Genomic DNA, 27,170 nt, shown 5'->3' with positions numbered 1-27,170 from the left:
CTGTGTAAGGCCCGGCCTTGATGGTAGTGAAGCTGGCAAAGCCGGTTTGTTCCTTCGCAGGCCACTGGTGCTAGCCAGTCAACCTTGGAGGCTTCCTGCTCCTACGCTGGTTGGGATGCCTCTTTCATGCCACCAAGACAGCCAAAATAAATAGCTTAAAGTGACACTTCTCAGCACCACTGCAAAGGTGCATTTCTGTTACTGATTGTAACTTCCCAAGAGAGTGTGGCTTTTTCTTTCATCTCAGATCTCCCACAACTTAACTGTTTTCTCATAAAGTAATGGTGACAGTACTTATAATGCCAGTCAGGTTTTCAGGCTGCTGTGTCCAGTAGAAATAAATTGCAAATCACATGTCTAACTTTACATTTTCCTAGCAGCCACATTTAAAAATCAAAACAAAAGAAGTTAATATTTTTTCTTTAATCCACTATGTCAAAATATTATTTCAATTTATAATTCATATAAAAATATCATTGGGATATTTTACTTTTGGTACTAAGTTCTGATTCTGGTATGTATTTTACATTTATAGCATATCTCAAATTAGCCCTTTTCAAGTGCTCAGTGGTTACAAGTAGCTAGCTAGTGGCCACTATACTGGACAGCACAGTTCTAAGTGCTTTTATGTGTGTTAACTCTTTGAGCCCTTGTGACCACCCTACAAGGTCGGTATTGTTATCCCCATTTTGCAGGTGAGGATACTGAATTACAGAGTGGTTAAATAAAAATAACTATCATTTATTGAGCATGTACCATGTGTCAGGCACTATTTTAAGTGCTTTATGTATAACCGCTAAATGTTAGGCGTTATTTATTCCCATTTTACAGTTAAGAAAAATGATTGAGAGAAATAAGTAGACCTGTTTAAAGTCAGACAGCCCAGAATTAGTGGAGCCAGGAATTCAAGACCGGATGTCTGACTTCATTCATATCCTGCGGAATTAAACACACTAGAACGGAGCTTTGTAGATGATCTCCCGAACCAGGTAGCTTAGTTTTTACTTGTTTGTGTCAGCATTTTCTGGAAGACTTCCATTTAGGGAATAAGGAAGACTACTGTAAAAATCTTTAAACATACACCAAAACTAATATAATATTGTATGCTTACTATAATAAAAAAAAAAAAGCTTTAAACTACTGGATTGTAGGTTAATCCTTAAGGTTACCTCCAACTTGGAAGTCATAGAAAATATAAACCACTTCCTTTAAGGTCAGAGCTTGACTCATTTTCTAACTTGAAACATAGTCTAAACCTCTACCTTTGTTTTTAATACAGAAAGCTTTTTCCTGGTAAGCAACTTACCAGAATCCTTTGGGCTGTTTTCTCCCCTATTGCTGTGTGATCAAACTTCTCTTGGTACCCACTATTAGCTGAATTTATTTTGAGATCTGAGGCCTAGGCCCCAATGAGAAAAAAAGAATCATTATATTAATATAGGCATCACCATTTATTGCTCATTCAGTGGATATTTATCTGAATGCCAACTATATACCAACTAGCCACCGAACCCAGTGATGTTTACAAAGACTAATGGACATGGCCTGTTGTGCTGGGGAAGTTGTGACTCACTAGGGCAGGTCAGAAAATGGATATGAAATACAGTACTAAGTGTATCTGAATGTGCTCTCTGATGTCCTAGGTCATGTGGAACCTTGGAAATGGGTGGATTTATAAAATAATCACTTTTAGAATGATTATGAGATAAATTTAGAAAAATGTAAAGAAAAACATGGCCTACACTTAGCTATAAATGAAAGCAACATACACACGTTAGACAATTCAAACAGTATTCAGAGGTATAAAATTAAAACTCTTTTCTCTTGTCCCCAGAAATCATCATTTTAATAGTTTCTTGTGTATTTATAGGAAAAAAAGTCTGTATCTGCCATCATATTTAGATATCTCATAAAAAAATTTTGTACATAAAAGGGATTGCATGACATTCTTTGAAATGGATCTACCATAATTTATTTAACCAGTCTCCTATTAATAGACACTTATATTGCTTTCAGTTTTTTTTTTGTTTTTGTGAACAATGCTGTCAGCTAACTGCTTTGTGTAAATGTGTCTGAGTTTATTTTTTTGAACATGTCTAAAGGGTATATTTGCAGTGAAATTACTAGGTCAAGGGGTATGATCATTTAAAAATTAGATGCAGATTGCTAAATTGCCCTCCAGAAATGTTGCCCTAGTCTATCCTCTCATCAGCAGTGAGCATTTCTGTTTTTTTCTACTTCCACCAGGACTCCTGTCATCAGACTTTTATTTTTAAAGATCCGATAAATGAAAAAACAACCAAAAAAACCTGGTATCTCCTTGTTTTACTGATTTGCATTTCTCTAGAATGTGACCTTGAGCATCTTTTCATGTTTACTGGTAAGAATAGTTAAGATTTTGATTTTTCAAATAGAGGCTGGTGAACTTTCCAGGGGGAGACATCTGTGCAGGTACAAAGGCAAAGAATGGGAGAAAGTGTTCAGGGAAGATTTATTCAATTGAAACTGTTTCCTTATAATAATTAAGTTGCTGTGACCATACAAAGCCATACAAGGAACCATCTCTGCTAAAACTTGTTCCTGTTCCTGTTCCTTATCAAGATTGAAAATTCTAAGTGCCCCCAGGTGAGGTTCCAAAAGGGAGCTTCAGAAGAATCTGGGTAGGTCCCTTTTTTGTTGGGAGTGTCTGGTATCTTGGCCTGGGCTTTGAAGGAGTAGGAGGGTTTGGAGTGGAGATAGGGATGTGGGTGTGTAGCAGCCTAAGGACCAGATTAGCTTCGGGCCCCTCTTAAGAGGGGAGGTGGGGGATGAGACCTCACAAGGAGTGTTAGGCTGAATGTTAGGCTGGGACCTGGAAATGGAAAAGCAGTTGGAAGCTTCTCAGCCGTCCTATTTTTTAGAAGGTGCTGGGTGGCATAGGAAATGCAGTTGGCCAAAGATTTGACAGCTCCACCGATTTCCAGCAAAATAATATAATAATAATAATAATGTTATTATTATTAATGAAAAACTAACAAATAGTTTGAAGATACATTCTCAAGCCAGTCCTGAATGTTTTTGTTTTTACTCTATAGAATCAACAGTTAGGTAAGGTTAATACCCACTATCATAAATACTGCAGAAAGGCCACTCCTGGATCAGCATTGGTTAAAATGTTTCCTGGGAATATTCAAGTTTTGAGAAAGCAGACACTTCTATGCCATTGGCTGGTAGGAGTGTAAATCTGTACAACTTCTTTATAAGTCAGTTTGTCAACATTTTTTCAGAATTCAAAATGCATATATCCTTTGACCTAGGATGCATTTTAAGAATTTATCTTATAGACATATGTCACAAAGAAATATATGGGAAGATATTCATTGCAGGATTGTTTATAGCAACACCAACAAAACACACACACACACTAATGGCCATCTCCAGGAAGCTAAATTATGCTAACTATATAATAGAATGTCATGCAGTTGTGAAAAGAGCTGGGTAGACTTATATCTGCTCACTTGAGTTTAAAAAGGCAAGGTGCAGAGAGTGGGTTCAGTATAAAATAATGGGAAAGCAAGAGAGGTGTTAGCAATAACTGGGGAGTGGGACTGAGGTAGGGGCAGGGGAAAAGAGACATTTTATAATCTTTTATGCTAGTTGGATCTTTTCAAAACCTTGCACATATTTTTTATATGTTCAAAGACTAATTTTAAAACAATACATTTTTGAATAAAATAATACAGAGCCGTGCCAGGAGTTTGTGTGGAGTTTAGTGGGACATAGCAAAAGGGGCAGGTGCATTTGGCAATCATGTCACATGTACAACTTTGGAGACTTTGAGCTAAAGTATCTGCATGTAATCTTTTTTTAATGTATTGCTTCAGGAAGGTGGATCAAATGGTATAGTGACTAATTATGGCCATGATAATTGCTAACATTTGCCTCTATCCTAGAGGCTTTGCCTATGCTACCTTTAGTATATTCTGGATGCTATGTATTATTACTTTTGTTTTCCCTATGGGGACTAAGACACAGAGGCTAAATGACTTCTCCAAGGTCACTTGAGTTGTCAGTAGCAAAAACACCAATTCACATCTAGGTCTTTTAAACTCTTGTGTCTTAGCTTTCCCCACTGTGCCCCGCACTGTCCATTGGGAGGAAACAAGGGAAAGTAATGTCTCAATCTGCTTGGGCCACCATAACAAAACACCATAGGCTAGGTGGCTTTAACAACAGAAATTTATTTCTCACAGTTCTGGAGGCTCGTAAATCCAAGATCAAGGTGCCAACAGATTTAGTTCCTGGTGAGACCTCTCTTCCTGGCTTGCAGATAACTGCTTTCTCATGCATCCTCACACGACATGTGTCTCACACAGAGAAAGCTCTGTTGTCTCTTCCTCTTCCAAGAGCATCAGCCATTTGGGATTAGGGTCCCACCTTTGACCTCATTTAACCCTTGTTACCTCCTCATAGGCTCTGTCTCCAAATACAGTAATAAATTCAACATTGGAATTTTGGGGGACACAAACATCCAGTCCTTTACAATACCAATAAAGAGAAGATTTACATGTACAAAAGAATAAGAGGCTGTTCTAAGACAATATATAATAAAGTGTTAAACATTACCATTTTATTATATATTAAATATTGTAATAAAACAATAAAGTATATACACACATGTTTATTATGGGTGAAAAAAACAAAATATGGACAGACAAAACAGAAGAAATTAAAAATCACCCAAAATCTCACCACACAAAAGTAGCTGCTTTTAAAAAGCTAGATAGAGAAAAAGTTTATATGGTATGTTACCATTTACGTGTGGGGGTGGGAGAAATTACATATTTGGATTGGCTTATGTTTGAATGATACGTGGAAGTATAAACAAAAGAAGTAACTGCTATTAATATTCCAGTGTTCCAGTGAATTTCCCTTTCAGGCCGTGTATGTATTTCCTCGTGTGTATTTGGACTCTTGAGATATATGTGTGCACATGTGTATCTCCCAAGTATCCAAATAAAATATACAAGTTTTTCAGACAATATAGCGACATAGATATATTGACACCGGTGGTGGGTATTGTGACTATTTTTAACTTTAAGATGATCGAAACAAGTATCAACACTGGTGGGGTTTTTTTTTCTCTCTCTCTCTCTTAAGGGTCTATAGTTGGATGGGATGTGGGAACACTGACCAGGAATAGGATTTTACTGATGTTCTGTGTTCTATTCACAGCAGTTCTCAGCCCTGACAGAAGTGCTTTTTCACTTCCTAACTGAGCCAAAAGAGGTAAAGTATTTTATGATAAGTAGAGTTCCTGAGTGTGGGTCTGTAGTCCTGAGATGCTTCGAAAGTGAAGGCCTGGTTTGTGCTGTTCTCTCTCTGCAGGTAGAAAGGTTCCTGGCTCAGCTCTCTGAATTTGCCACCACCAATCAGATCAGCCTTGGCCCCCTCAGAAGCATCGTAAAAAGCCTCCTTCTGGTTCCAAATGGTGAGTAGCCTCTCTCAGCAGCTGAGGTCAGAGACATTACTTGAACATTCCTTCAGTCCACAGAGTCGACAAGCGTGCTCTGGGCACTGAGCCAGAGCATTCGGTAGTGAACCAGACATGGGCGGGTCTCAGTCTAGGTAGGGAACCAGGTAAACAGATAACCCTGGTGTGGTATAATAGAGGTACAGTTCAAAGTACAGCCTGCATCCTGGCTTCAGTCCCCAAACTGCTATCTGGTCCTCTACGCAATAAGCACAGAAATTGAGAGTAAACGTTTAGAAATTTTTGTAGCAATTTGACAAAGTCTCTTGAATCTAATCATTTTTTAATTGGGGCTGGAATTTTTTTTTAATGTGGTAAAATATATATAACATAAACTTTTTTTAACCATTTGGGGCTGGTATTTTATCTGTGTTTTTTCATTTCTTATTTCTAGGAATTAATTTTCATTGTATTTTAGAAAAATATTGGAATGGATTGAAAATTAAAAAGATAGGTAGGTCTTTTGCCACAGACGTTCCAGAAGCAGAGTGCCTAGAGTAGTCAGGAAGTTTCTAGCCGGGGGGGGAGGTGATCACGAAGGTTTAGCTGTCCATCACAGCACTGTTTATGATAGAGAAAAATCAGAAACAGTCAAATTACGCTGCAGCTGGTGATTGGTCTAAGGAGCTATTGTCCATTTTTTCTGGGGAACATCCTGGCGGTCAAGAATTCACAGTTCTGAGTTAGGTGGACCTCATTGTGAGTCCCAGTCTGTCACTTGATAAGTAGTTTGACTTTGGCAAGGTACCCATCTCCCCCAACCACTAGCAACAATCCCTCCTTAACATGTTTACCCCATCTAAGCTTGTGTGAGCGGGGGGGGGCGGCTTTTGAAGATTAATTAAATAATGTAAATAAAATGCCTAGCATAGTATACCTCAGTAAAAAGTTGCTCCTTTTTTTTCAAACTATGTTGTAATTTTAAAAAATGCTGTTGAGAAGATGTAATGATTTGGAAAACCTTTCACAATATACTGTTTATTAAAAATAGTAGTTTACAAAGCTTTCTACCACAGTCCTATTTTTGTAAAAAAAAGAAAGAAAAGGAAGGAAGGAAGGAAGGAAGGAAGGAAGGAAGGAAAAAGAGAAAGAGAAAGACTTAACTGTGGCTATATCTGTGTAGTAGAACTGCAGGTTGTTTTAATTGTTTATTTTTGGCTATGTATTATCTAAAAAGTTGCTAGAATTAATTTGTCAATTTAATTAAAAGTTAATTTTATTTAAAGAGGAGCAACATTTGAGCCCAGTCTTAAAGAACATGTTTTATTTAAAGAGGAGCAACATTTGAGCCCAGTCTTAAAATACATGTTGACTAGGCTGAGTGGAGGTAAAACAGCATCGCTGGTTTGTACATTTTAAAAATCAGTAATAAGCCGATTTTCCCAAGATTTCAGCCCATCAGTTCACTGAAAGTTGGGGTACTGTCAGGTACCTTCGCATACCCTAGTTCAGATCCTCTCCTTGCCCAGTCTTGTCTCCAGAGGTTCTGGGAGTTTGAATCATCCCCGAGGTTTCCAGCTGTGAAATTTATGATCCTGTTTGTGTGATTCTTGTATTCTTTGCCCTCATGGCAGGTTAAAGGCATGTGAACCACAGGGCTGGATGGCAACTTATAGTCTTTTTAACACAGGAGTAAATCTTCATTGTGAACTTAGAACACTGTAGAGCTCTATAGGGTCGAAAGTGAAAATTCCCTTTTACTGGCATCCCACTCTTGTCTCGAGATAATCACAGTGATTTTGGCGTATGTCCTTTTATGTTTTTACGAATACCGACAGACATACACATACATTCATGTAGTTTTGTTTTTCACAGGTGTTAGTAAACCATAGAATTGCTCTGCAGCTGGCATTTTTTCATACCTAGTACATCATGGAGCTCTCTGCACATCAACTTCATTCTTCTGTCGGCTGTAGTGTATCTTGGACTGAAAGTATCTTTTAGTTAATCCATTTCCTATTGCCGGCCATTTTAGTCGTTCTAACTTTTCATTCTTAGAAACAGTGCTGCACTTGTGACAGCATGGATCGACCTAAAGGGAATTATGTGAAGTGAAATAAGTCAGACAGAGAAAGAATCTCCTAATCTCACTTATATGTGGAATCTAAAGAACAAAATAAACAAAACAGAAACAGACTCCTAAAAGAAAACGATGATTGCCAGATGGGAAGGAGGGGTGGGGAGGCTGGATGAAAAAGATGAAGGGATTAAGAAGTACAAATTGGTAGTTTAGATTATTCATGGGGATGTTAAAAAAAGAAAAACCAAAACAAAAAACCTGCTGCAGTGAACATCCTTAGCACATTGGTGTACTGACTGTATGTGAGCATTCTGTAGGGAAGGTGCTCCGAGTACAGAACCAGCAGTCTTTATTCTCATTGTCTAGACTACACCTGTGGGAATGGGTTTGCCTGCAGGTAGAGATCCATCTTTGCAACAGCTGTCATGGACACTGATTTTCAGGAGACCTCTGTCTAGTGTCCCTGCCTCCATTCTTTCTTATCTTTCTCATCTCTGCTCCCCACACCAGTCTATCCTGTCAGTCTGCCTGGAGTTCTTCCCAGCCCCTGAGCCACAGCCCCTGTGCCGCCTCTTTCAGAAAGCCTTCCTAAACCACTTGAGTCCACAGTGAGATACGGTATTTCTTTCCTCTCACCCACTGAGATAGGGTCTTTTTATCTGCCACTCAATTTGAACCATAATCATTTACTTTTCTATTGTTCATACTGCTTTGTACGTGTCTATCTCATGGCTCTGACAGATAGCTAGTTTCTTGAAGTCATGTGCGACATTCCGAAGCTACAGTTACAAGTAAACTAATGGCGTAGAGCAGGTGCTTAGTACATGTTGGGTGAGGTGGACTGAATTTGCGAGATCCTGTGCGTCTCCCAGGGGATGTTGGATGTATATTTATCAAGCAGAATTGATTATCACTGTTTATAGAAGATTGTTTTCTATAGATGCAGAGAATACTGAGAACTTATACTATACCAATCCAGACATGGGCTTTGCAGGTTCACTGGATTTGACTGTTGGTCACGATACCTAATGTAGTTATTTGACCTTGGACAAATCAGCCTCTTGGAGCCTCAGTTTCTTATCTGAATAATGGACTAATAAGAGCAGTTTATGGTGGTGGCATAGGAATAATTGAGTATATATGTAAAGCACTTAATACAGTACTTGCTAAACTTGAGCTTTATATATCGATAGTTCAGTTAGTTTCAGCCCCATACCTCAATATCAAATTATGAGATAAAACTTTCTTTCAGCTAATGGAGAGGATCTGAATTCACCTCTTGACTATGTAATGCCCCAAAGCTTTTCAAGCTTTTCAAGTTCTAGAATTGAAGTCTCAGATTTGCTGTTCTTCTCAGTTAGCTCTCAACAGTTTGTTTGTTTCACTCTTCTTTTTGTCCTCGTGCAATCTGACTGTTTTCCTGCAGAGTTTTCCTGCTTGAATTCTCCATTTCTTCCAGAGCGTCTCCTCACATCTGACATTGTAGTTTGTAAGTCTCTTGACTGCTTCCTCATCCCTTGGCCTTCATGTGTCATTTTTTTCCCCAGGCCCAGAGGCGGCCATTCCAGAGTAAGTTCATTGGCCCTCCATGCCTTGTTGTGGCAGTAACATCTCCACCTCTCTTCTCTCATTCAGGTTCTACTTTGCCCTTCTACAGTGCAACTTGGAACCTGCCACTTCTCCCAACAATTTACTTTGCATAATGAAGTCTGTAGTCCTTAATTTGGCTCTCAGGGTCTCTTCCAACCTAATCTGAAATGTAAGACCTTCATTCTCTTCTACTCCCCTCATCCCGGTCCCGCCTTTGCAGTAAGACCTCATTGTAGAAGCATAGCTTATTAGCACTGAAGGGGCCTCAAGAACCCTCCAGATCAGTCTTCCCCAAATTGATGTCTTCATTCAGAAAAGACTTCAGTGGTCAGACAGGTCTGAAATACTGTCTTCCCACCTCTCCAGCCTTGGAACCTTGGAGATTCACATACATTAACATATCTTTGTCTCTGAAAAATCCTACAGTAAAGAAACCTGCTTAACCAGTATCTGAAACAGTTAATCATGGAACTTTTTTTTTTTTTTTTGGCAGAGGGAGGGTCAGGTAAAAGCTATGGAAAGCACTGATCTAGTCTAAACTTTGTCTTGCAGATAAAGAAGCAGACCCCTAACAGAAGGGGAGTAACTTGCTTTAGATCTTACAGTGGAAAAGTCTGAGCTAGAACCTCCCTTGATTGGCCGAAAGCCTAGTGGATTTCTTATGGTATTCTTTTACTATTTAGTATGTAATTCTTAAAAACACTTGACTTCAACAATTATCAACCCGTGGCCAAATTGTTTCTTCTGTACCCCACCCACTTCTCCTCTCTGCTCTCCAAATTGCATTATTTTAAAACAAATCTAAATCTCTCAGACATCATATCATAATGAATGAATTCCTGAATACTTACTTATGTATCTCTAAAAGATAAAGGAATTCTTCAAACCCTTATCAAATCGTAATGCCATTATCATATCTAAAATTAAAATATGCAGCCAGTGTTCAGATTTTCCCGTTATCTCACACATTTTGTTTATAGTTGACCCTTACATTGCATTTGATTACTGGGTGGTCCTTGTATGCTTACTTGTCACTATGGCTAATTAACAGCTCTGAAACCTTGAGCCAAATTACTTAACCTCTCTAAGAATTATTATTTTTTTTTTTTTAGGGAGAAAGCAGAGCTTATATTAAGTAGCTCATACATTGTTACAAGAATGGAGAAAGATAATAAATATAAAGTGCTCAATAAATGGTAGCTGTACCACTGCTGATATTATGATTGTCATTATCATTACGAGTTGTTTCCAGGACAAGATTACAGATAACTTGGCTATAGGGCCACTTGTTAGGCCTGTTTTTATTTTAATAACTTAGCAAGATGTCTGTCTATGTGGGTGCTCACTAACTAATGCTTTTTTTAAAAAAGGTGATAATTCCCCTTCCCCACTCCCAGAAGAGTTCTTTCTGGCTGGGCAAAAAAAAAAAAAAACCAGCATTGGACAGTAGTTACAAATGGTATTTAATCAGCTGTAGAACTACATTACCCAAGATTTCCAGGCTTACTCCTTTTTATTACTTTTCTCTATGGCACTTTTCACCTTATAATACTCCACATGGTTTACTTATTTTTTACATTATTGTTTCGGTCTGTCTCCTCCCAATAGAATATAAGCCTCATGAGGGCAGAGGTCGTTGCCCGTTGGGTTCATCAATGTTTCCCAGCACAGTGCTGGCACATAGCAGGTGCACAGTAAATCCACGCACAGTGACCATGACCTGTGTTCCCCATTGAGCCTCACAGGGGTAAATTCAACTGGTCAACCACCAGGGTAGGAATCACTGAATGAATGTAGGCTACCATCCTCTCCCATCTTCCTCCTGCAGGAGTTTTCACCAAGGCTTAGTTCTATTCCTTGGGTTTCCTTTATTACACTGAATAAGTTTACGTGGATTTGGGGCTAGAACAATGTTTGCTTATTTTCTTCCTATTTCCTGACAAAACTGAAATGCTCACTCCTACATATACTTGTGTTTTCCCCCATACTGTTGATGAAGGGTTTGCCTTCATAAACTATCCCAGATAGTTGTCTGTCTGTGTTTAAAGAAGAACATTCTCAAATTTCACCTAGTGATGTTCTGGCAATGCCAGCTATGGAGTTCACACAGTTTTATGTTTGGTATAGGGTCTGGGCTGCAGGACTGTCTTGTGCTTAAGACAAAGGAATCACCAAAGGAGAAAGCTGAAAAGGAAGTTAAGAGCTATAGTCAATACTGTATTATAAATTTCAAAATTGCTAAGAGACTAGATGTTAAATGTTCTCATCACAAAAAGAAAGGATAATTATGGGATGTGATAGAGGTGTTAGCTAATGTTATGGTAATCGTATTGCAATATATAAATGTATCAAATCAACACCTTAAGCTTAATGTTATGTGTCAATTACATCTCTATTAAAAAAATGAATGGATGGAAGGAAGGAATTAAGGGCCTGAGGCCTAGCATGACGCAAATAAACTTAAGTATGGCTCCTTCCTGCCTAAGGTAATGGCAGGATGGAGAGCTTGCCCTTTGGTCCCTGCGGTTGGGAGCCTTTGTTGTCAGTCACTGTCCAGGCATTCATTGCCTGTTATTGCTTCACTGGAACAACATCTCAGAATGACCTGATGTAGAAAGAGCTTGGGTTTAGGGATCCCTTGGCCTATAAGCTACTTGTCTCTGCTACTTGCCAGCTGTTGTGGCCCTGGGCAATTTATTTAAATTGCGCTTTTTTTTTTGTAAATAACATTTTTTTAATAATAGAAAAGCACGAGAAAGGAAACAAAATGGCTCACAATTTTACCACCTTCACATAAAAAAAAAGAAAAAAACCTACATGCAGCTAGAAAATTTTTAAATAACAGAAAGGAAGAGAAGTCCCACCCAATCCCTTTTCCCAAAGATGTCTACTCTTAAGTTTTTGTGGATATGTTCAGAAGAAATATGTCTTACATCTGCCTACTTAGCTGTTGGATAAGGATATAATTAAAGCTATAAATAAGAATATACAGTATACCCTCTTTATTATGTAAAAGGAATCATACTGTGCTGACTTTTTACCTTTCCTTTTCTTCGTTTAATTACATTTTGCACATCATTCTTTTTAAAGCCTGCATGGTATTCCCTTGTATGGATTCTTTAAGCATGTTTTCATTGAGTGTCAACCAACAAACAGTGCCAGACTCTTTTCTAGGAGCTTGGGCCACAGTGGTACTCAAAAGAGATCAAATCCTTCCTCTCGTGGAACTGATATTCTTGTGGGAAAATTGACAATAAACATATAACATAAAATTGTGTAGTTATAAATGCAATACGGAAAAGTACAGCAGTGTGTGGGTACAAGCGAAGAGCAGCAGCACTTGAAATAGAGTGGTCAGGGAGCCTTTTGGAGGTAAGATTCAAGGGGAGGTGAAGGAAGTGTTGGAATGAGCCCTGTGCCTATTTGAGAGTGTCCTCAGCAGGCAGAACTGCAAGGGCAAATGCCTGAAGGTAGGAACTTGCAGAGGATATTATAGGAAAAGCTGAATAAGCAAGGGAGAGAACTTGGGAGTTCTAGAGGAGACCAGATCATGCAGGGCATTGTAAGAGCTTCAGATTTTACTGTAAGCGCAACCAGAACTATTAGAGGATTTTGAACAGAGAGACATGGTGTGACTTAAGTTTTAACAAAATCGCCGTGATATCTAGGCTGCTGTGCGGATGCACCGAAAGCAGCCTGCTATCCCGACTTTTTATCTCTACTACCGACATTACTAAAGAGCTTCCCACGTGTATCTCAGTGTACTTTGGGGGTCATATCTGTTGGGCAAATTCTTAACAGTGCAATTGTTGACTGTGTGCCTTTTCCAAATTTTCTCCCTGCAAAGCTTGATCTTTAGTTTCCTGGTAAATTAAAGGTTTCAATAATAATACCCACTTCAGGGTGTTTTGGGATCATCAAGCAAAGTGTCGGGTTTGAGCTGGATATACACGAAGGAGTGTATGTATGTGTGATAGTTGTGAGTTAATTGGATTGGCTAGGAAGTGGCCCCCTTCTTGGAGGGCCTTTATGGCCAAGGTTTCCTGGGGTCTTGTCTTTTTTTTATTTCCCTGTGGCTTCCTTGCTCCGTCTGATTTTGGAGATAAAAGATTTCCTCCCTTTGTTTACTTAGTTTATTTTGCAGGGGATAACAGCCTTTAAGATTGTTTTTCTGGAGTGATGTGGGGGTAGGGACTTAGGTTTAGGGTATAACTTCAGGGCCCTCCCTGGAGTTGGTGATGGATGTCTTCTTATTGTTTAATTAGTCATCATCTAGAAGACTAAGAAGTGGAAAAATTTTTAAGTGGTTGCCAAATTGTGACTCTAGGTTGTAGCCTGCAGGTTAAACATTGAGAAGACCAGATTTCTGGCAATGCTTTGTTTTCAGGAATTGGAGCTTGCAGGCAGAACAAAGCAGCTCCCATAGGGGTATATGTTCCAGGGCTTCTGAGGGGAAGGTTCTGTGGCCTCCTTGGACATAACCTGTGAAGTGTAGAGGCCAAACTGTTTAGTCCATCTGGATGTACCTCCTGAAAGCTGATTTTCTAGGGCAGCACTGTCCACTAGAACTTTCTATGTAGATGGAAATGGGCTATAATCTACACTGTCCGGTACCATCACCACTCAGCACATGTGCTATTGAGCACTCGAAATAGCAAGTGCAACTGAGGAACAGAATTTTAAATTTTATTTAATTTTGATTAATTTAAATAACCACACGTTTAGTGGTTATGTATTACACAATGCGGTTTTAGACTGTTGCCCCTGAGCCCAGCCTGACATTGAGCTTCCCCCACTTTGCTCCAGGAATCTGTGGCCTTATCAGATCAGTTGCCCCCATCCCCAAGTTCACAGAGTTTTTTCTTTTGTCTCTAAGGGCTTCCATAATTTGGGGAGGGGCGGTTACACACTTGCATTGTACAATAAACAAAACAGGCTGTCTTGTTTTCCACTTGTCTCAGGAGTGCTTTCCCCTCCAGCTGGATTGAGATCTTCCTGGAGCTGAGTCTTTGCATATTTCTTTTGTTATCTACATCCTATGGGTTGTGCTTATTAAATATTTACTGTCAACTGAGTAATCAATTTGCTCGTTTCAACTGATTTTTTCCCGTTTCTCAGGTGCCTTAAAGAAGAGTCTCACAGCCGAGCAGGTCCAGGCTGATTTCATAACTCTGGGTAGGTCATCACCAAGGTTGCTCAGGGTGACAGGCCTTGTGGCTCTATTATATTAATGTCTCCTTATATTCTCTTATAGGTCTTAGTGAAGAGAAAGCCACTTACTTTTCCGAAAAGGTATCATGATTCCTCTTAATCAAGGTTAATTAAGATTGCTTGCTTTTATTTCACAAAAAGAAACAAATGGGATTTGCCAACTAAGGAAAAACCATCAATCATTTTATATCATTTCCACAGCTTAATATTTTTCATTTGGTTTCATGCAAATGACATATACCCAGCTTTTAAATAGCACTATTTAGTGTGTCTCTAAGTTTTGTGCATTTTTTAGTGTATCCCTCTGATTTGACTGAATATGAATGTCATGCAGTTGTTCCAACCTAGATTAAGTCTTGGACTGAAAAGAAACATGTCTTCTTCCTTTCTATATGCCCCCATCCCCCATATCTGTTCATGTAGACCCAACCCTTGATTCTACATTCTTCCTACTTTATAAATAACTAAACATGGCTGTGTTGGGGGCAGAACAAAGAGGGGAGATTTTTCCCATCATTATGACTTTGGCTTTTTGCTTTTGTTGCAGTGGAAGCAGAATGCCCCCACCCTTGCTCGATGGGCCATAGGTCAAACTCTGATGATTAACCAGCTTATAGATATGGAGTGGAAATTCGGAGGTAACTAGTTAAAGCCAGTCTCGGGTCCTTTGGGTATGTAGGGTTGGGTTGCAGAGGCTTTTAGATAACGTCAATGGGAAGAGGTGTCCTTGGTCCTCAAAGACCATTGGGGCCAGCAGCTGCTTCTCTGTATTGCCATCCACATTCAGCAGCTGTCGCTATCCACAGCTCTCGATAAGTCAACTTCCTGAAAAGCACATTTTGCTGTCCTCATACTCACCTGCACATGGCTACTGCTGCACAACCTGCAAGACTAGGGTCTTTAGAGTAGGTCCTCAACCAGCCACTTACTAGTTTTCTCTTTTGTGTCATAGTGACATCTGGGAGCAGCGAACTGGAAAAAGTGGGAAGTATTTTTTTACAGGTAAGTCTTCTGACCTTCGAAAATGGGTAGATTTTTGACTTGATTAAAAGTTATTAAATCTACACTGGGTTTCTTTAAATATCCATTTAAATGGATGTTCCACTGTAGTGCCTTAGATAGCTCAGAGCAATGTAGTCAGCCAAAGACATGGTCACTAACATGCTTGCTTTCAGATTGATAAGATCCAGGTAGTTTTAAAAGTTTGATTGTTCCTGTAATCTTGGGTATTGTTAGAAGTTTTGGTGGTGGACAGTCAAGACTGCTTCTGTATAACTCTCAAGTCAGAAACAATGCTTTGATATTTAAGTGAAAGTTCAGGTTTCAAGAATTTCTTGGCCCCAGTAGTTCTCCTTTTAATTTAAAGTTTTTATTTCTTTTTTTTTTCCCCATCAGTTAAAGTTGGTGGTTAAGAAAGGAAATCAAATTGAAAATTTGTATATAGGTGAGTCCAGATACCCATTTGAACCTTTCTACTTCTGCTGCTTCTTTGTTCTACTTTTTCTGCTTCTATGTTCTCTTCACTCAGTGGGCTCACACATCATTACTTCCAGAAAAAAAAGTCAGTACTGAGCTGTGTTATAACCACTGCCTTTCCTCTCGTAAAAGATAGTGCAAGGATCATTAATAAGCCATCGGCAGGTTGGCGACCCCACAGTTGAAGAGCCTTTCTGAAAAAGGGAAGATGTGGGGGTGGGGGTGGGGGTGGGGGTGGTAGACAGATGGCAAAGATTGAAGAGCAAGAAGCTCTTGCTCTAGAAGTCACATTGAACATCCTGAGTAATGGCCTTTCGTCTCTGTGCAGTGGAGTTAGGTCGTTTTAAACACGTCTCCTTTTTTATGGAGCAGAGAGCTTTCCTCTGTTCAAGGCTCTCAGGTGTTTCTTTTTGTTTGGTTGGTTGGTTTTTTGTTTTTGTTTTTGTTTTTTTAATCAGTTACCCATCAAGAGCTGCCTGGATGTACTAAGTCGAAAAAGAAAAAAAAAAACTCTGGGTAGAAACTAATTTTCTTGGATGATTCTTTGGAATTAGAAACATTTACCTAAAGCTGAATTTTCTCCCCCCAGAATTAACCTTGCCTCAGTTCTACAGCTTCCTGCATGAGATGGAGCGAGTCAGAACCAGCATGGAGTGTTTGAGCTGATTTCTGCCCCCCTGCACCTCCAAATCACCCCCTTCCCTGCCTCTTCCTTTTCCTTGGGTGACTGCTCCGAGAGGCACCTCACTCCGGCCTGTGGGGCATTGATTTGGCCCTGCTTGCTTCTTGGGAGCCAGGTGCAAAGGTTTCTGAAAAACAACAGGATTAAGTACTTAAAGAGCCCTACACAATTACCCTGTAAACTCTTTGTTAAGGGAACCTCCACCACCTATCTCCCAGGACACTTGTTAGATATTCAAACAGGCTATTGCATCTCAGATTCAGGGAAGGAAATAAGTTGAGTCACCTCCTCATCAAAGTTCCAGAGTAAACAAATGGTGCCATCGTGCAATATACACCCCGATCACCCTCCCCCACAAAAAACAAGGGCTTGTTTATGGCTGAGGAAGAGGCAGACTATGAATGACACACGTGGGGAGCTCACAAGGAGATTTCTGCACTCTATGGTTGTGGTGGTGGTGCATTGCTAATCAGTTTTTAATGGGGCATCTGTATAAATACATGCTTGGTCTACTCTGAAAAGAACTGAGGCAAAACTCTATTTCCAGTTTTGCCCTGTTACGTTGTAATGAGGCAGGCCTTTTGAGGCTGTTTTAGCTTGTTTGGGTTCAAGCTGACCACCTCTGTTGGTTAGATGATGAATTAAAAAGTTCTGAAGAAAAGGTCTGCATCCAGTTGTCTTTATATATGGATTAAAGAGTCATCTGCCTTGCAAAGAGCTAGTGCTTTGATCTTAAAAAGTTATCTTCCTGGTTTTCCTGAAGGCACCGAGTCTTCAGTGAAATTAGCTATTGTCTGAAGTTGGAATTTGTAAGAGCAGTTCAGGGGAAACTCAGGTTAAAAACATGAAAAGCGGAACATATCAGTGCTTTGTATTCAAATGACCTTAACCCCCACCTAGCACGGGACTTCTCTTCCTCCTACCTCTCCCTTCCTGCTTAGAAATTTTTTAAATTTTTAGATAGATAATATGTACCCATGATTCAAAAGATACAGTGTAAAATAATTCCTTCTTACCCCCATTTCCCAGTTACCTAGTTCTCTTCCCCAGAGGCAACCATGGTTACTAGTTTATTCTGTGTTCTTCTGGAGATATTTCATGCTTTTGCATAGAGTTTGACTTTTTCCCCCCATACAAATAGTAGTATACTGCACACACAGCATCCTGCACTTTGCTTTTTTCCACTTGGAGGTCATTTTATATCAGAAGAGAAAGAGCAGCCTCATTCTTTGTACCAAATGTACGATGTTTTCAAATGGATGATTTATTTAACCATTTTTCTACTGATGGGTGTTTAGGTCGTTTCCATTCTTTTATAAGCAATGCTGAAACTGAATGTTTTTGTATCTATGTCATTTTGCATGTATGGAACTACATTTGTAAGGTAACTATATGAATGTGGAATTGCTGGGTCAAAGAATATGTTCATTTATCAAAGAGTATTAAAAGGAATAAAGCAAAAAGCCCCTCTGTGCTCTTTCCCAGTTACACAGTTCCCCTACTGCCCTCCTCCAACAGGTGACCCCTGCTGATAGTTTCTTAGGTACCTTTCCAGAGGGTTTTTACCCCACATATAAGCAGTAGGAATTAAAATTTGTACTCTTTTTTTTGTTGTTTACACAGATGATTATACACTATACACAACTACTTTTAATATATCTTGGAGATCTTTCCATATCAGTACACAGTCTGTATCTCTTTCTGTGGTGGTAGCACATTCTGATATGTGGATGGGTCATAACCAGCATTTGCAGTTTTGGTAAATAGTGCCGGTATTAGGGTTCTCCAGAGAACCAACAGTGTGTGTGCACACACACCTGTACGTGGAGAGAGAGATTCATTTTAAAGGATTAGTTCACATGATTATGGAGGCTCGGTAAGTCCGAAATTTGCAGGAGAGGCTGGCTAGAGACCCGGGAGGAGTTGCAGATACTGTCCAAAGGCAGTCTGCTGGGGGAAACGGGGGAGTTAGTCTTTGTTCTACTAAGACCTTCAACTGATTAGATGAGGTCAACCCGCATTATGGAAGGGAATCTGCTTTATTCCGATTTAAAAGTCCATCATTTTAAATGTTAATCTCGTCCAAAAAACACTTTTATAAAAATATCCAGAATAATATTTGACCAATATCTGGGTATAGTGGCCCACCGGAGTTAATACACAAAGTTAATCATCACAGTGCCAAACCAACTTTTATAGAGATTGTTCCAATTTATGCAAGTTTACTGTTCACAATACCAAAAAAGAGCAAATTGTTGCCTTTGGACAGTATCCAAGACTGTCCACGAGGTTTCCAAGAACCTCACGTGCTTGAGACCATTAGACCATTAGAATCCAGTGTAAAAAAAAAATCACAGTATGTCAGAACAGGAAGCCACCTAAATACAATCTAGTTAAGTCCACTCACATTACAGATGGGGAGATGGAGGCCTAGAAAAATGAAACTGGTCAGTGGCCAGTGGTCTGTGCTGCCCTGCGAGCCATGGGGTCCCGAGAGACCTGAAGGGGATTCAGCCCAGCAAACCATCATCCAGTGCTGGTCCTAGCCAGGGGTCTCTGTGCGAGTTGGACCCAGCTAGCCACTGGATAGATTCTGACCAAGGAGCTCCTTGCACTGCCCAATTCGTGCCTGCCTGCCCCACCTGGATCACAACAATGGCTTCCTGATGCCACCCCACCCCCCGCCCCCACCACCAATCACCTCACAGCTCCTACAATCCAGCTGTTTCCTGCGTGAGCATTCTTATGGGCAAGTCTCATGTCAGCCAACAGATCCAAACACAGCTCTGCAGAGTGCCCAGGGTAAAGTTCAAACTTAGCACACCAAGTCCCACAGCCTGGCTCTCATACATTTTTCACCACTCCATCTCCACTGCTCCCTGGAAAGTGAGCATCTAGTCTACCAGACTGCTGATGCCATGAGGCCATATGCTTCTTCTTTTCTTGGGACTACAACACTACCCCACACTTCAAGATGTAAGGTCCAGAACACTTCTAAGGGCCTACCTGACTCCTTCATTCTTCTGCTGCAGGGGCCAGGAGTACAGGCTCTGTAGTCAAACCACTCAGGTTCCAGTTCTGGTCCCCATGCTTACCAACTGTATGGCCTCAGGCAAGACTCTAACCTCAGATTTCCCCTTTGTAAACTGGGTATAGTTCTTGCCTCACAGGGTTATTGGGCACATTACTTAGCACAATACCTATTCAACCAAGGGTGAGCTCTTCTTTATCAAACTTTTATAATTGTTTCCAGGATTCTCCTCCCTGCTAGCCTGTGGGCTTCTTGATAAGAGACTTATTTTTCAGCTCAGTAACCCCAACACTTGGTATCAGTCAGTTCCACTGCCCCCTCACACCTGGTAATAGACCCTATTGCTAGTTGAAATGAGGCTGTGGTAGATCCTCCATGGCAGGACTGTTAACAAACTTGCCTGGCTTTAGAAGAAGAAATCTTGGGAAGTTGGTTTGATTGTTTGTTGGTCAGTTTTAACATAGATCATAGATAAGTCTTTAGTGTAAGGCAGCCAGGCTGGGCACCCATCCTCCAAGGGCTACCTTTAAGAGTAATGGAACACTGGCTCCCAGATTCACAGACATTCTTGGAGCGCCTCCTATGGGCAGGGCTTCCCTGAGCCCTGTGGGAGTAGGGCAATAAACTATGTACACAGATAATCAACAGTTTGTCTTTTCAAGACCCTGTTTCTATCAAAAGGAGATTGTATCCTCACTCTCATTTGCTATAGTTCAGATCCTATTGTGAATTCCAGGAACTATTCCAGCCCCTTTGTTGCATTGGAATGTTGTCACAAATGTAATCTACTGAATAAGAAGCCTTGATCAGAGCCCTCCGCCCATAAACTGTTAGGGATTTTGCAGCATTGCTGGGGGATTCGAGCAGGTTTTCTTACTGTTAGCATTTCCTCTTTGCATCGGCTCACTCTCAATAAATAGTTCCTATTCTGCTTAGAAATCTGCTGTCTGTTAGCCTAGTCTTTGGCTGCAGGTTATTTATATTTTATTTACTTTTGGAGGATAGTGTTCCTTAAGATGGCAATGGTCAGGCCAAGAGAAGATCAACCAGAAATACCTGTATTCTTTCCCTGGAGGAAAAAAGACTCTCCTGGTTGGGGTTGGAGGAAGATGTTCACTGTTCAGTTCTGACACTGTTGTTTCTTTTTACTCTAGTGATATTTTTGTTAAGGAAAAAAAAAAAAAAAAGCAGGTGATGACAAGGAAAATTCCCAAATAGTCCAAGTGGTCAGCTGCTTCCCAGTGGGACTAGCTAGCTGCCTCACACACAGCATTCACTGCAGTGTAGAAATGGACTTTTCAAAAGAGAGATAACCCAATGACAGATATTTTCCTGAGCGTATTTGGTCTTTTCTGGACTGTATTTTTTTTTTTTTACATGTGTCATATTTCACAAAGACATTTCAGAATTTCTGCAAAACGTGCTACAGATAATGTCTGATGGATAATACCTTATATTTGGACAGCAGTGTGCTTTTTTTTTTTGAGGGGAGTCAGGTTTATTAAGGCATAATTTATAATCGGTGAAATTCACTCTTTTTCAATGTACAGTTCAATGAGTTATGATAAATGTCAACCACCATGTAACCACCACCACAATCAAGTTATAAAATATATCCATCACCCCAAAAAGTTCCCTCATGAGTCTTTATAGTCCGCCCTCTCCCCTCACCCCCAGTCCTGGCAACCACTGACCCGATTCCTGTCTCTACAGTTTACCTTTTCCAGAATGTTGTGTAAACGGAATCATTCAGTATATAGCCTTTTGTGCCTCACTTCCTCTACTGAGCATGATGTTTTCCAGATTCATCTATGTTATCGACATGTCAGTAGTTTTTTTCCTTTTTAAGCCTGGCCTGTATTCCATAGTGTGGATACATCCTAGTTGTGTGTTTGTTGTTTGTTTTTGTTTTTTATATGTTTACTGGTGACCGATGGACAGGGTTATTTCCTGCTTTGGTAATTATGAATAAAGAACATCACTAAAGTTTCCAGCATTCATTTCTTCACATACATCATCTTGTTTTGAAACTCAGGACACCCTGAGAATTGAGTGTTGTTGCACCAGTGTCTGAGAAAAAGGATACACCACGGGTTACACTTGCATGAGGACACATGGCAGTTATTGTGTCCTAGAAAGGGTTTTGTTTGTTTGTTACTGAGATATAATCCACATTTCATAAAATTTCAATTAGAAAGGTCTTAACGGAACCTACGTAAATTAGAAAGTATTACAAAATCAAACCCCCACTGAAACATTTCCAAGAATATTTTATTTTTTACCCTATGTTAAAGCAGGAGGAATCTTAAAATATCATCTCTTGATTCAAATGGGATTTATAATGTGTAAACCTATGATTAATAAAATGTACTAGTCCAAAATAAACTAAAATTTATATTAGCAAATAATTGAAAACAGTCTTGTATCGGGCAATAAGGGAATTAGTTATATATATATATATATATTATGGTATAGGTATCTAACAGAATAGCATGCAGCCATTGAAACTAATATTGAAGAAGATGGTAATAGAAAGGATCATGGTCATGATGTAAAAGCAAAAAAACAGGTTACAAGATAGTAAGATTAAAGTGAATCTACTCTTGCAAAAAATGTTTACAGAGAAATAAACTAAGTGGATAAAGTGGATATAAATGAAATTGTTATCAGAGGTTATTTCTCAGCCATGGAATTACATATTTTTAATTTTTTCTTTTGCTTATCTGTAGCGTCCAAATTTTTCAATATAAGCATAAATTAATGTGCTCTATTTATAGTGATAACATGTGAAAGGTGCACAATAAAACATTCAAACAGAACTGAAAAAAGATAAAAAGTCAAAACAAGTCCTTTCCCTCCCCACCCCCCCCCCCGCCATATTGCTAAGAACATCTTTTTGTAAAAAACATTTTCCAGCCAAAACAACTGAACTTCCTCCACACCAACTTCCTGAATTATTTCTAGATGCCTCGTCTCTAATGAGGCCGTGATGATTCCCTAGGGCTGATGTGGGCCCACACCTGGGCATCTTCAATTCCTCCAGCAGGTGGTCCCACTTCTCTCTCAAGGCCCCTTTGGAGCCGGCTCCTTACCATTTCTTTTTATCGCTGCTCCCATCTTGACAATACTTTAGATTCAGAACAGCTTTAGTCATGTCACTACTTTCATAAAATCCATAAGGAAGGAAGGGAGGCAGAGGGGAAAAAAAGGAAAGGAAAAGGGAGAGGGAGGGGAGGCAAGGAAAAGAAGAAGAAAGAAAGAAAATGAAAAGAAAGAAGCTTTAGTTCTTTCCTTCCCAGAGCTCGCATTACCTCCTTTAATGCTTCCTGCTAATGTGGTAGAATGTGAGCTCTGAAGTCAGACCTGGGTTCAAGTCCCCCCCTTACCATCTGTGTTCACAGATGCACTCATTTGGTGAGAATGTTGGCCGCTTGCTGTGTACCAGCTCCGGAGCTAAGCTGTATATGACCTTGAACTTTGCTTCACCTCTCTGCACCATTGAGGTTCATCTGTAAAGTGGAGAAAGTGTCTACCTCACAGGGTAATTGTGAGGACTGAATGAGGTGGTCTCTGTAGGGTACCAAGCCCAGTGCCTGCTTCAGAGTGGTGCATCATCACCACTATCACCTATCTTTGGGTTGTTGGTCCTAAGCCACAGTATTTGAAGAAAAAGAGAAATAAAACAAAATTAGTAGGTAGCTACCCCCCACCTCTGAAGTTTTCACCTCAGGACTAAATGAATGGCTAGACCAGTGATTCTCAAAGTGTGCTCTCTAGACCGACAGCACCAGCATTACTTGAGAACTTGTTAGAAATGCAAATTTTGGGGATCCCACTCTAGACCTACTGAGTCGGGAACTCCGGGAGTGAAACCCAATGATCTGTGTTAACTATCCCTTAGAGGATAATTTTTTGATGCATGCTCCAATTTGAGAACACCTGGGCTTCATACACCATCCCCTGCCTTTGAGAGACTCCTAGTACATCTTTACTACATAAAAAAATATGACCAGCCTAGTGGGGGGCCCTACCAAGATTATACCTCTAAAAGAGATTCCTCTAGATTGTGCAGCCTTGAAATCAACCCGAAGTTAGGGGCACCCCCTGAAATACCCCGGCTTTCCCCAGGAGCAGCTTTTGACTCAGTCACTCTTGAATTTAGTGAAGAGTTTCATTTGTCCTCTCAGATAGGGGGCTCTCTGATTTTTTTTTCATCTTGCTCTATGAAACGGCAGTTTTGGGACTTCGTGGACTGCTTTGTCCAGGTGGCAGAGGGAAGAGGAAATAGATTCTGCCCTTCATCCCTGGTACATTCAGTTCAACCAATAGTTCTGTGAGCTGCTTACTATGTGTATGGCAGCTTGCATTTTAAATATTCTACCCCTTGTCCCTTTGAGAATCCTTATACTGGTTGGATCTTTTTCATGGGTTTTTGGTTTGAAAGTAATGGTTTCTGGGACTGTGTGCTGGCATGGTGCCAGGGTGGTGGGGGCACAAAGAATTAGGAATTTGGCCTCTCATCCTCAAGGAACTTGAAATCAACTTCAAGAAACTGGAGCAACACACAGGAAATCGTAAATCCCTGTGGACAGGCTGTGAGTGGTGGATGAGGAGTACGCCGGGTTACAGTGCCTGGCAAGGAGAGGTGGCAAGTGGTCAGGGAGGCCTTGCTATAGGCTGGGCCAGAGTCAGGGAGTGGACACTTTGCCCTGACAGGCTCCAAGAGTGGAACTCTTAGGGCAATGCTTCCCTTTCGCATGGCCCATGTGTTGAGGGAGATCAAGAAGCTGCCTCCGGCCTCTTTGGAGAGACCCATTTACCTTCTGTTGACTAAATAAAGGCTTAGAGAGGCTTATGGAATAAGGCAGCTTTCACATCAAAGGGCTCTTACAAAACAGCCTGGTGATGAGTTAAGTACAAATGAATCAGAAACAGATGGACTCAATTTCCTAGAAAATACCCCTGGGCTTCAACGAGGAGAGGGAAAGTACTCAGCCAACGGCATTGTGGGTTTTTGCTGATCCTAAAATATGCTCAGCGATTTTGCCTGAAACAGAGCCGAGATGTTGGGACTCTGTCAGGCTCCAAGTCATTAGGAACTCCAAGCTGGAACCCTGCCAGCACATCAGCTGATTCCCAGCAGCTCCCTCACCAGCTCCTGTCAGTGGCCCTGATGGAGACCCGGTTGACTTGGTCCTGCTCCGGGTTTGCGAGGGCCAGCTAGAAGTGCTGGTGAGACCGTCCTCTTTTCTGCGTTGGCTCCCTGGCTATAAAAGGCAGGAGTTCGTCAAGATGATCTCTAAAGGCCTTTTCAGCACAGGTGTTCCATGAGTAATAATAACAATAGTAATTGCCAACATTTACTGAGTGAGTCCCTGTGTTAAGTGCTGTGTTAAGTGCCTTATATACATTGGCTCATTTTACTGCTTTTAGCAACCCTGAGTTAGAACTATAATCATCTCCATTGTACAGATGAAGGAACTGAGGCTCAGAGAGGTCAAATAGCTTGCCCAAAGGCTGACAGCTGGTATACAGTAGAATCTGGATTTTAACCAAGTGGTAAGGCATCTCTTGGTAATTTCTAGCCTGTCAATTCCTGGATTTCAATTCTTGTGGCAACCTTCTAGTCTTTGGGTTGGTACTGAATAGTCCCCTCTCTAACTGTCCTGACTGAGGCTCTCCATTCTCTAAAAAGTCTTTCGCACCTGGCCAAAGTAACCTGAAAACACAACTTACCCTCATTTACTCTCTGCTCCCCGAGATTCCTATATGCCTGTGTTAGATGCTGGGAATGCACAGCCTTACTCTCAGGGAGGTGGACAGTGACTTCAGGGCAGTGTGACAGATGCCCACTGGAGGAGGTGTGGGGGGCACACCGGAGGAGCCTAGATGGAACGTGTCTGACTGACTGGGACGAGGCACCAGCAGGAGCAAGGCAAGCGGGCAAGAAGGGGTGATGGTGCCCCTGAGGGGAACAGCATTGCCTTGCAGGGAGGTGGGAAGGGACATGGTGCTTGTGGAAGAACTAGACATAGATAAAGATGATGAAGGCTGTCCAGGGTGAGTGTTGGGGGAAACTGCAGAAGAGGCGGCCAGGAAGATAGTCAGAGGCCAGATTGTACCAGGCAAACCCTAGGAATCATGGACAGGCGTTAAGCAGGAGAGTGACAGGAGCATCTGTGCCCTGCCTTCTGGTCTTGCCCTCCTCCTAGCTGTCTCCCGGCTTGAGTGGGAGTGAAGGCCCCAAGGGCTGGGGATGAGTCCAGCACAGCCCATAATAAGCACTCAGTCAAGGTCACCAACTGTGCTGTTGACAGCAGTTGGGTGGCCTTGACCCTGAATATCCACCTTCCACAAGATGATCCAGGTCCTCCGACTTGGGGCAGCTAGAATAGTCTAGAAAATAAGCATCTGGGCAGTGATGCTAAACCCTGGCTACACTGTAGAATCACCTGGGGAACGTTTGAAAAACACTAGTTGTAGGATCTCGGGTAGCAGAGGGGCCTAGCATCTGTTTTTAGAAGCTCCTCAGGTAGTGTCACTGCATGGCCAGGGCTTGGAATAGCTGACAGCCCGTGGTGTGCATCAGAGTCTCCCTGGGCACTCACCTCACCCCAGCCCAGACCTATGAAATCAACATGGAGTGGAATGGGGAGGGATCAGGGCGTCTGAGCTTTTAACAGATACCCTGGGTGATTTCGATGTACATGTAATATTAAGAACCCTTGATCCTATCATTTGGATATATTTGTCTTGGCTTCTAACGTAGTCTGAATCCTGGTGGGTGCTTGGTAAATGCTGATTACACATTGATCAGAAGGGTGACCCAGACGCAGCTTGAAACCCTTCTCACAAAGCAGCGAGTGTTTGATGACTCTCTGCCACTCTTGGAGGCACAGAGAATAGAAATAACGGCAGTTTGTGGAGTGTCTTGCAGAATGTTCTCATACACCTTCCACGGACCAAGCTGTCAGGGTACTTACCTGGGTGGGTGGTGCAGAGTAACCTTGTATCTGGGCTCCAAACTCCTGGGCTCCACCCTCCAGTGCTCTTTTGAGTCTCTCTCCCGTGAACATCAAATAAGAACGATGAATGAAGAAGACATGTTCGCTCATTTAACTGGTCGACTTGGGGGTGTGCTCCATGGATAGAGGGATTCAGTGCCAGCCTGAGGAGTTCTGATCGTATACAATGAGAAGTCATTCAGTTTTCATATAACAAATATTTACCGAGGGTCTGCTTTGCACCAGGCACGTTCTAGGCTTGGGGGACGCCCCGTGAACAAAACCAACCTCATGGGCTTTCTCTACATGTGGAGAGACAGTAGGCAGGTAAAGAAGTACATAATTAACTTGTAATGTGGGTTAGGATAGGAACTGTTTTCATGCAAAGATAGGTAATGGGTGAAGGGGGCTTCTTATGGTGGTCAGAGACATCTCTCTGAGGAGGTGACAAGGAACCTAGTCCTGCAGGATGATAACGAGCCCCACATGTAATGAATGGAAAGCAGACAGGCGTGGCATGTGCAAAGGCCCCGAGGCATGCTTGGTATGTTTGAGAAATGAGGAGGCCAGACTGGCTGGAGAAGGTCAGCAGAGGGGAGTGTAATGAGGGCAGAGGTTAGCAGGGTCCAGGCATGCAGGAATTC

At 41.2% G+C, this 27,170-nt stretch overlaps 1 protein-coding gene across 3 annotated transcripts in view; it reads left to right on the top strand.

Moving 5' to 3' along the window:
• COMMD7 (COMM domain containing 7) overlaps positions 1–20,715 on the top strand; it is a 21,474-nt gene extending 759 nt beyond the window's left edge. The window contains exons 2-9 of one of the 3 annotated variants that reach the window (XM_015597199.2): positions 5,218–5,268; positions 5,368–5,470; positions 14,241–14,297; positions 14,377–14,414; positions 14,881–14,971; positions 15,286–15,335; positions 15,729–15,777; positions 16,399–20,715. In XM_015597199.2, the coding sequence (XP_015452685.1) occupies positions 5,218–5,268; positions 5,368–5,470; positions 14,241–14,297; positions 14,377–14,414; positions 14,881–14,971; positions 15,286–15,335; positions 15,729–15,777; positions 16,399–16,475 (516 nt within the window). In that variant the 3' untranslated portion in view covers positions 16,476–20,715. Of the gene's footprint in view, positions 1–5,214; positions 5,269–5,367; positions 5,471–14,240; positions 14,298–14,376; positions 14,415–14,880; positions 14,972–15,285; positions 15,336–15,728; positions 15,778–16,398 lie in introns of all 3 variants that reach the window. The other 2 variants (XM_006921712.2, XM_015597200.2) reach the window with 2 other exon arrangements.
• Positions 20,716–27,170: the final 6,455 nt, after the last annotated feature.

Source organism: Pteropus alecto, unplaced genomic scaffold, assembly GCF_000325575.1.
Source record: "Pteropus alecto unplaced genomic scaffold, ASM32557v1 scaffold45, whole genome shotgun sequence".
NCBI classification, from domain to species: Eukaryota; Metazoa; Chordata; class Mammalia; order Chiroptera; family Pteropodidae; genus Pteropus; species Pteropus alecto.
Note: the sequence above shows the minus strand (reverse complement) of the source record. Positions and strands in the feature narration are given on the sequence as shown.